Genomic DNA, 10,821 nt, shown 5'->3' with positions numbered 1-10,821 from the left:
CAATCCAAGCAGAAATTCAAATCAAATTTCGAGCGCTTAACAATCTGCATTATGGATATGTGAATGAACGGCTGTGATCTAAGTAGGAGCAATGGAAAGTAAAAAATAATTGAATCCCAATGATGCACTTGTAAGAAAATTAGTATTGGATTCTTCTCGTTGAGGGAATAATGGATTGATTGATTCTAAGTGATGAAGCAACCATTTATTGATGCTTATCCTCTACGAGCTTTCCAATTGATACTTCTTGTTTAGGGCATATTTGATTGTTTAGGAGGCTTTTGATATATTTATATTATATTATATGGTGTGATTAGAAAGCATTTATTTCGAAATATAAAATTTATTTTTATGATAAATTTTATATGAATTCAAATTGGAAGGGATATGAAAGGGCGAAACTAGAGGAGCAAATGAGCCGAACACGAGCAAGCCTGAGCTTAGCTTGTATTCAGCTCATTAAAAAATACATCTATTTGTGTTCGGGTCGTTTATATTTCAAATAAAAAAAAAAATGTGTTTGTGTTCAGCTCGTTTGCTTAGGGAGCAAAACACGAGCTATTCATGAACAAAAAGTCATTTTGACAACCCGTCACACAAATGTAGGATGTTAAAAATAGGACGTGATTTAAATCTTATTATTTATATTAAAACAATATTCAAATATAGTTTAATGTATTTTTATTCTATTTTTTAATTAATAATTTTAATTCATTATAACTTTTTGTAGGCTTGTAGTCAATTAAATTTTTTTAAAATACCACTCATCAATTATATAGATTATATATAATTATTTTGAGTTAAAACGAGTCAAACACGTACGAACAAATCTTTGTTGGTATTCGGGTCTTTTATATATGGAGTACAAAAAAATTGCTTGTATTCAATTTATTAACTTAGCGAACGAATTAAACACAAACTTTTTAACGAGCTGAACAAGAATTATTTGTGAACAACAAACCGTTTTGACACCCTGAGCGAAACTAGGTTATATCCCAATGGCAATTCTCTCATAATAAACTAATCGACCTGTGAGCTAGCTCGAGCTCTTAGAATTAAGTTGGAGCTCAAACTAAATTAATTAATCAAGTACAAGCCCAAATTGAGGGCTTGAACTCAATTAATTAATCAAGTATCTTAAACATAACTGCCATTCTGCCAAACTGCCATTTCCATTCATACCACATAATTCTTATGAATTTACATATCTATCCATACCCCAAAATTTGATATTTACACTTGCAACACCTTGTTATGACAAACTTATTTTTGAGAAGATATATCATACTTTTAAAAAAGATAACAATGATAATATTTTTGAGCGATGTTAAACATCTGAGTGGCGTGCATTTCAGCATGAATGTTTACGTGTTTGATATATAAATACATAAAAATTATGTGATATGTATGTAAATCCCCCAAAAGAATATTGAAAACTTTCAAAAATAATTTGTATTTTTCAATATATATATATATATATATATATATGCATCACAAAAAAAATTTGAAAAAAAAAAGAAAAAAATGGTCCCAAACAAGGCCTAAGCATACAGATCAATAAATATGTATTTTTCTTTACTAAACCCTAATTCTGAAATTAAAATTTGGTAATTGATTAAGATTTATCATGATTTTGTTGATGTTTTCTTTTTCTATGTTAAAACAGTGACTACAGAATACGAATCAAAACATGATTTCACTTAAAATAGTAATACAAACATAAAACCCAAAATTAAAATAATAAAAAAAAAAGATCGAAATGACTCAAAAGCTTCTATGGTAGCTAGGAGTGTAAACGAACAAAACGGAGCTTGTGTTCGTGTTCGGTTCGTTTGAAATTTAGTTTATTTGAAATAAACCCTTGTTTGAAATTGTTCGTGAAATCACTGTTCGTGTCGTTTCTTAACGAACGAGCCGAACACGAGCTGTTCGTGAACGACGAGCTAGTTTGACATCCCTAATATTAATATATATAAATATAGAATATCTATATTAGTATATTACTAATATAGTATATTAATATATTATTATTATTAATTTATTCTATATTATAATTTATAAAATTTAATTTTTTAAAATATCATTAAATTTATATATATAATTATTTTAAATTATTTTATATTTAGAATAATAACAATTCGAACACGAACAACCGCATCACTGTTTGTATTTGATTCGTTTAACTAACCGAACGAAGAAAATATGTTCACGTTCGTCTCGTTTACTTATCGAACGAATTGAAAATGAACTCATTGACGAACCGAACATGAACTGTTCGCGAACAACGAGTTTTTTTGACAGCCCTAATAGTAACTTTCAAAGTGTGAAATTTACATAGCACCAGAGTTTACAAAAGTAATGAAATAATCGGGGACTATTTGGACACTTCTATAAACTCAGGGACTATAATTGTCTCATATAAATAGTAAGGGATTATTTTGGCACTTCACTCTTTTTTGAAAATTAAAAATTAAACATATAAAAATATATTAAATAAATATATTTTAAATAAAAATAAAAAACAAAAAACAAAAATGACATTGAAAATGGAGACCGGAGAAGCATTTCTTGCCCAAATTAAGTACATCAAAAGGTTGGCTCACTGGTCACTTACTAATATGGAAAAAAATCAAGAACAAAAGTAAGAAAATTCAAGGAAAATCATGAGCATAAGTTAGCCAGAAATGATTTACTTCTCCAATTGCATTCTCTTGTCCCTTATTGGAAGGGGAATTGGTTGTTGTGCCTCATGTGGGTGGCTTGGCCCTTCGTACACCTTGAGGTGGGTAAACAAAGTCCTTCCCAGCTGCATTAAACAAAATTCATGCCTTGGTTATAGAGTCTAGAACAAGCTCAAGAAAGATATAAACTTATAGTAGAAGCTGATACTATGGGTTTGCAGAGGGTGGTTAACGATTTGATTTCGAGTTGATTTACATCTGGCTCAAAGCCATTATTTGATAAGATGTCGATCCAATCCGACGTTGGTTAAAGTTTTTCTTGATCTGATCTCGATTCGATCTAGACATGGCTTATTAACTTTGATCCAAGTTTGACTTGCACAAAAAAATTATCCATCTCGATTTATTCTGGATTTTCTAAGTTTTTAATCCATCATACATACATACTTTAATGCATATATGTCTGTCTGTGTCCGTGTCTGTGTGTAGATATAAGCTGATACTATGGGTTTGCAGAGGGTGGTTAACGTGTCTGTGTGTAGTTGATTTACATCTGGCTCAAAGCCATTATTTGATAAGATGTCGATCCAATCCGACGTTGGTTAAAGTTTTTCTTGATCTGATCTCGATTCGATCTAGACATGGCTTATTAACTTTGATCCAAGTTTGACTTGCACAAAAAAATTATCCATCTCGATTTATTCTGGATTTTCTAAGTTTTTAATCCATCATACATACATACTTTAATGCATATATGTCTGTCTGTGTCCGTGTCTGTGTGTAGATATATATATATATGTAGATAGATACATAGATGTATGTACACATAGACATACAAGTATGTCTTTATGTACACATATACATCTATATATATATATATACATATATATACATATATACATACATATCCGTGTGTGTGTAAATATGCATGTATATATATGTACATATATGTATGTATGTGCATATGTATATATGTATGTATATATATAGACGTTCATACATATCTAAAAACATACAAAAAGATATACATAAAACCTTTAATATGTACAAACATATATTATCAAATTGCAAGTAGATATCGAGCCGGCTCAATCAAACGATGCCCAACTCCATATCGGCTCAAAGATTAAACCAAGCTAAAAAGTTGGCTTGAATGTCTCATTTGACTCAACTTGAGCACAATTTTACAATTGATACATGAAAAAATATTATGTGCCGATAAATACATGTGGATGGGGGTACTCCGAAAATACTCATAGGGTACTCCGGAGTACTCCCCTATTCCGCGCATAAACATTCTCTCCTAGTATTCAGATGAGAAGCAAAATTTTCAATACTGTACTTCATATAATTCTTCAGTTTTCTCATTCCGCCTTAATGTAAATGTCAACGATTTAAACCTTATAAAAAAGAGCATAATAAAGTAAATAAATATCTTGCTTACCCTCCCCTTAGGAAGCATGCCCCGGACAGCATGCTCAATTATTCTCTCTGGAATTCTATTCTGTAGTTGATCAAATGTTTCTACCTTCAGACCACCTGGCCTTCCAGAATGCCGCCTGTAAAGCTTCTGCGTCCGCTTCTTACCAGAAACTGCAACTTTCTCTGCATTAACCTGTGTTGAGTAAAGAGTTAACCGTTGAGAGCTACAAACCCATTATTATACAAAGACATAAATGTCTTCAGAATGATATAGAAAAGGGGCATTTATAGACATACCACCCAATTCTTATGTATTTACTTATCTAAGACTTAAAACTTTAGCTTTTACATTTATGCCACTCAAACCTTTAATATCAAAAAAAGAAATCACTATTTTAACTTTTAAAAAGTGAAATACACCTTTTCATGCATAGATAAGGTGGCATATATATATGTAAAAAATTGAAGTTTAGATGTTTATGTAAATGCGAAAGAACTGAGTGGTATGTATGTAAATCTTCCTATAGCAAAACATGGCACAAACATGAATGTTAATAGATCTGGAAGCTACACAAAATGAGATTGAACAATTAAATGAGGAAACAACTTGCAACATTTTTTATGCAGTGGTTTTAATTATGAAAAGAATCATGCTAAGAGTAAAAATATAGAAGATTTTAGCAAACGGCAGAATGGTAATTAGAGAATAGTGGGCTTGCAAGTGATTATTGCTAGTAAGCAATTCTAATTGATAACAAATTCAAAATAACACAGATGATAAAAGATTTTCAAATAAGTTGGTTAAAAGCCACCTTCAAGCATGTTATGATCCTAGGTGTTAATAATCTTTTATTATTTAGTAAGCAAATTAAACAGTTCTTTAGTACTAGAACAGAAAAGAAATCAGTAAATTTTCTTCAAACCATTAACTCAGAAGCCATTCGAGATTACTCTGTTTTAATTATCTATTTATATTTTGATTTAGCTTTGTTTATAGTTTGATGTGAAATTACAACATGATCAAAATGATGGCTGTTAACAGTGGCCGGCAGTAAAGTTTTTCATTCTCAAAAAAATATAGCAACTAAAAACTGTTTTGAGTATTAAAAAATAATAATAATAAATTAAAACAGCTAGAAAAATAAATCAAACATATTTTTTTAAAATAAAAACTGATCCCAAATAGCTTTTCTGTATATTTTGTTTCATTGATAATTGATATTTGATAATGATCTCCCTTTTAACCTTTTTTATGTTCTTTTTATTTTTTTATGTTCTTTTTAATTATGAGCAGACATTTGCTCTGGTTGCTAAATTAAGCACCATTCAAATCTTAATTTCCCTTACTGTGTATTTGGATTGGCCCTTGTTCCAACTGGATGCCAAAAAAGTTTTACTAAATGGGGATCTCACAGAGAAGGTGTACACGCGCCTCCCTTCAGGCTTTGACTTTACTGTTCCTCAAGGACAATTGTGTCGACTGCAGAAGTCTCTCCACGAATTGAAGCAATCCCCAAGGACCTGGTTCAACAAGTTCACAAAGGGTAATGGGTCATGATTTTTCTCAAACCCAATCAAATCATACTCTATTCTTTTGACATCCTCCAGTGGCAAAATTGCTATCCTTATTATCTATGTCGACGATAGTGTGCTCATAGATGATGATCTACCTACATTGGAGTCTTTGAAAGGTATTTTTTCTACTTCATTTAAAATGAAGGACTTGAGATCACTCCGGTATTTTTTAGGCATGAAAATTGTTTGATCATCTCAAGACATTTATCTGTCTCAGCGCAAATATATGCTTGATCTATTGACAGAAAATAACCTTCTCCTTTGCAAACCAGTGACGGTCCAAATAAATCCCAACAAGACTCACTACCAATGACTTGTGGGCAAACTCATTTACCTCGCCTATACTCACCCCAACATTTGCCATGCAGTAGGTATTGTGAGTAAACTCATGCATGATCCCTATAAGCATCGTCTCCGAGTTGTCGACATGATCTATTACTAATTAAAGGCACACCGGGCTAGGGTTTGTTTTTCTTGAGCCATACCTCCAATTCTATTATTGTTTACACAGATGCGAATTGGGTCTGGTCTGTCCATGATCGGTGATCCAAGTTTCGTTTGTGTGGAAAATCTTGCCACGTGGAAAAGTAAAAAACAGTCGGTTGTGGCGCAAAGCAGTGTTGGAGCCAAGTTTCGTTCTATATCCTTGGGTATCTGTGAAGCTCTCTGGTTATGCATCATGCTCTATGAATTGCATATGTCAGTCTTTGCTCCACTTCAATTGTTCCGTGATAATAAAACTGTCATTAGTATTGCCCATAATCTGGTCCAGCGTGATCGGACCAAGCATGTGGAGATCGACAAACTTCATTAAGGAGAAACTCGATTCAAGAGAGATTTGTATTCCATTTGTCTCACGCAATGATCAATTAGAAGATATCTTTACCAAGTATCTTCCTCGCCATCTGTTTGACGACTTCAAATCCAAGCTGAACATGATGGACATATGCGCTTCAACTTGACAGGGAGTATTAGGATTATTAGCCTAATTATTAGACTAATTACTATTGCAGTTATTATTAGCATTTACTTGCATCATTTATTTTCCGTTTTCATATTTATGTATTTCCTAGTTAGTTTATTTATGAAATTATGCATATCCTTTTGTTTGGGCCATGTAATATATATTTATACCTCTCTTCCTATCGATAAATGTATCCTGCTCTATTCTTAAATCTAACAAATTCCAATAAAGATTCATTTTGTAAAGTTAGGGACTAATATTAATGGATGTAGAGTCATGGTGGAAGACTTGGAGAGGCCATGAAGAAGTTGAAGAAGATTGAAAGAAACTTGTCATAAAGCCCGTGAATAGGGACAAGCAATTTAGATCATCAAATATGCATATCAAGATGATCCTAAAAGATTAAACAAAATGACTATACCAATTCCAAATTCTACAATTGTTAATATGCCCCAAAATAATTAAACTAAATACAAACACTAAATATGGTTAAAAAACAATAATAATGACATTAAAATGCTATGACATTATTAAAACAAGAATACATAACATATTGACACGCAAAATTGATATAATATGATAAGAACGATTAGGTTAAAAAAAAGAACATGTTTAAAGGTATAACTATCTCTTATCAAATAATGTGTACACGATCACACTAAAAGATTAAAGAGCAAAATTTGTCACTTTCTAAACTATGCACCTTCTTATTTCTATCTCAATGCCTCACCATCTGCAAGAAACCAATAATCTAATACCAGCCATATGCAGGAATGGCTTTATAAAATTATAACAAGGCAATTAATGAATTCTAACTCATTGTATGAGCAATACCAAAAAGCAACACCTAACTAATAAATCCACTAGAAAAAGGGGGCATTTACATACAAACCACCGAAGTCTTATTTATTTACATACCTAAACACCAAATCTTTACTTTTTGCATTTATACAACCTAAATCTTTCATACAAATAAAAAATGGTAAGTGAAATACACTTTTCATGTAGATATAAGGCGGTACGTACGTTAAAATTGAAGTTTAAGTGTTAGATATGTAAATACATAAGAAATGAGTGGTATGCACATAAATCTTCCTAGAAAAAAAAAAATGTTATGCAGTCCCTTTTCTATTCCAACAGCCATTCAAAGAAATAATATTCAATATTTCTACGATGCTTATCACATACCACAATTACATAAGCCCCCATGTCGACGCTAGGAGTATAAGTTGCAAGGTTCTTTCCTCTTATATGCACTGCAATGGCCGAAGCCATCCTTCCCAGGATCTTATCAGTTGCATCCACTATATACCACGTCTTCTTGGTGCTAATATGATCTGCTGCCTTTGGATACCAAGTTTTGTTCCAGATATCCTGCAGGCGCACACTTTTCACAAGATTGAAATTATAAAAATAACATCGATAAAGCAAGCATAACACCAAGTTCATGAAATGCTAAGCAACAACTAAAAGAAAACATGACGCGACATAAGCGAAGAGGAAAATTAGTGGGAGAATTGGAGGCAATAGGGATTACAGGGCCATTGATTTCGGAATCTTCGAACATCCACCGCTGCTCGCTGGGAATGGCTGGTAATTGCTGCTGCTGCTGACAGAAGACCGAGAAATCATGCCTACGACGAAAAGTAGACATCATAAGCGAGGGCTTCCAGTGAGGGGCTACGAATCTGGAGAGAAAAAAAGCTCTCGGAAGAGTGGAAGCAGTCGCTGGAGATGATGGGGAAGTGCTGTTAAAGGAATAGGGTGAGGTTATAGAGAAAGAGGAAACTGTAGGTATCGCTGCTGCCATTAGAGCACCTCCGAGAAGGGTATAGAACAGATCTGAGCTTCGGTTGATCGCCCTAGTGGCCGGAACGAGGAGAGGATAAGGCGACAGAAATAACGATTAATAGGGCTTCAGGAAGAAGAAAGAGGTGGATAGATCATAAAACAGACATTTGAGACTTTATTGGATTTTTTTTTTCATTATTTTTGGAAAGTTATTATATTTATGACTATCAATTTAAAAAAGAATGTAATATATTAATAAATTAAAATTTAAATACAACATCTTAATCATGGAAGAAGTTTCACTCAAAATATTCGGGTCAACTCTAACTCAAATTTTTCGAGTCGACTTCGAATCATGCTGCCTTATCAGCTTAGTTTTTGACACCCCTTTGTCTAATGTATGATGATCAATTTAAAATTATTTATAAACATCTATAATCATCGTAGGGAACAATATCAATCATATATGAAAAATGTAAAAATCTAAAAAATATTCTATCAATAACACTTATGGATAGTGCTGTAAACGAGTCGAGTTTAAGTTTCCCTTTCGTATTTGCATTACCTCTAGGGTTGTAAACAAGCCGAGCTTGAGCGAGCTTGGGCTTGGCTCGTGTTCGTGTTCGGCTCGTGAACAGTGTGTTCGTGTTCGGCTCGATTTAAATATTTGTGTTCGTGTTCAGCTCGAAATTGACTCGTTAAACTAAAATTGAGAAAAATAGATGTAAAGTGTGGGATTCAAACATGTATCAAATCTATATAAAAGAAGACACTAACCACATTGCCACATGAGGTGTTATGATTTAAATTTAGACATAAATATATATAATATATTATTATATAAATATTATATATGTAATATATTGTCATATAAAAAGTTATATAATTTTTTTTTCTAGTCATTTATTTTGAGCGGAACAAGAGTGAACAAACTTTTGGTCGTGTTCGGCTAGTTTATATTTCGAGCTTAAAAATTTGTTCGTGTTCGGCTCGTTAGACTTAAAGAACGAGGCGAACACCAGCTGCTTAACAAGTCGAACACGAGCTATTCACGAACAACAAGCCAAATTGACAACCCTACTTATGGAAGAGATTATTGATTTAGCCATACCAATATCTATCGGTTTTCTTTATAATTCGTTAATACCTTTTTCCTGCGCTACATCAAACATAAGGTGTGAATTTAGCGAAGATTGTTAATCTCGATAATTGATTATAACATTAGTTTTGATTGCGATTGGATCTATGAGCCAAAACTTTGGATTGAGATTTTTTTTATCCGCTTTGGAGCCAGACACATATCTGCTCAAACTCGCTCAAGATCTACTTGAAGTATTTTTATTTATAAAATTAATATATAATGTTAAACTATTATAATCATTATAGTGTGAATAATAATAAAATTAAGGGGTTGGCCCAAGCACACAAGCCGATTTCGATTCAAACTCAATCCATTCAAGCCGATTTCGAGCAGAGGATTTCGAGTCGACCCAGCTCGACTCAAAGTCGGTCGGCTCTTTAACAACCCTGACCAAATCCCCTCAAGCTAAAACAACTCCTTTGAAGACGATAATACAAGAATATAGAACGTGAGTAGGGATAATATGGGTGTAGGATCAATTAATGTTGTTAAATTCCTCAAACCAACAATTCTCAACTTTACATGGGTGTAGGATGTTGAGAAATTAGGGCAAAAAGAAAAATAGGAATCAACACAATAGGAATCAACACAAAGTTGTGCATAAGAAATTCCAATATATTTTTCTTCTAAGAGGCTAGATATTCGCAAGGTAGAGAAAATCTCCATCTTGTGAATATCCAGCCCCTTAGGAGAAATATCTCCACCTTGCGAACATTCTGCCCCTTAGGAGAAAATCTCTACCTTGCGAATATCTAGCCCCTTAGGAGAAATATATCATGAAGTTTCTTATGCACAAATGTGGGTTGTATGCACAAATGTGGGTTGAAGCAATTTTCCTGTTCGTGCCAGCACCTCGACTAAACTTCTGTCCTCTGCTGTCCCGTAAGTGAAACCCTTCGCGAAATACTTCCGCGAAACCACTGTTCGTGAATAATCGCGTCTGCTCGCTCGCCAGCACCCTACCAAACTCCACCTGTCGCAAACTCCATCTGTCGCAACTCCTCCTGCGACGAACTTGCAAACTCTGCTGGTCGAGCATCACCAAAATTCTCTGTTCGCAAACGCTCTTGTTCGTTGTTTGCAAACGCTCCTGTTCGCGAACTCCACCTCGCATAATGCCGCGAAGGTTCATGAACTGTCGCTCCTCGAAGTCGCGACGCCGCCTCTACCACGAACTCCACGAAGCATAACTCGCCGAACTGCCGCAGCCCTTTATCCGAACTGCTTCGCATCTGTTCGTTCCCGCG

The 10,821-nt window shown here is 33.6% G+C and overlaps 2 protein-coding genes across 2 annotated transcripts in view; both read right to left on the bottom strand.

Annotated features, from left to right (window-relative positions):
• The window catches only part of LOC110019951 (probable glutamate carboxypeptidase LAMP1), a 28,946-nt gene extending 27,776 nt beyond the window's left edge, over nucleotides 1-1,170 (bottom strand). Inside the window, exon 1 of the mRNA XM_020717857.1 lies at nucleotides 1,144-1,170. Coding sequence (XP_020573516.1) covers nucleotides 1,144-1,170 — 27 coding nt within the window. The remainder of the gene's footprint in view (nucleotides 1-1,143) is intronic.
• A 1,374-nt stretch (nucleotides 1,171-2,544) lies between these two features.
• Nucleotides 2,545-8,589, bottom strand: LOC110031108 (50S ribosomal protein L13, chloroplastic). The gene is made up of 4 exons (XM_020734159.1): nucleotides 8,180-8,589; nucleotides 7,831-8,016; nucleotides 4,126-4,296; nucleotides 2,545-2,806 (listed from the first exon to the last, which is right to left on the bottom strand). The coding sequence occupies exons 1-4, from the start codon at nucleotides 8,450-8,452 to the stop codon at nucleotides 2,690-2,692; spliced, it is 747 nt and encodes a 248-aa protein (XP_020589818.1). The 5' UTR covers nucleotides 8,453-8,589; the 3' UTR covers nucleotides 2,545-2,689.
• Nucleotides 8,590-10,821: the final 2,232 nt, after the last annotated feature.

Source organism: Phalaenopsis equestris, unplaced genomic scaffold (assembly GCF_001263595.1).
Source record: "Phalaenopsis equestris unplaced genomic scaffold, ASM126359v1 Scaffold000002, whole genome shotgun sequence".
Taxonomy (NCBI): domain Eukaryota; kingdom Viridiplantae; phylum Streptophyta; class Magnoliopsida; order Asparagales; family Orchidaceae; genus Phalaenopsis; species Phalaenopsis equestris.
The sequence above is the reverse complement of the archived record's forward strand: the minus strand, read 5'-3'. Positions and strand labels throughout refer to the sequence as shown.

Bases quoted from the DNA above. Each gene is read 5' to 3' on its own strand.
- LOC110031108 (XM_020734159.1), bottom strand. From the start codon at position 8,452: ATGGCAGCAGCGATACCTACAGTTTCCTCTTTCTCTATAACCTCACCC. The intron at 8,017-8,179 runs GTAATCCCTATT...GTGCGCCTGCAG, and splicing joins ATTCCGAAATCAATGGCCCT to GATATCTGGAACAAAACTTG. The intron at 2,807-4,125 runs GTAAGCAAGATA...TGTTTAATGCAG, and splicing joins GCATGCTTCCTAAGGGGAGG to CTGGGAAGGACTTTGTTTAC.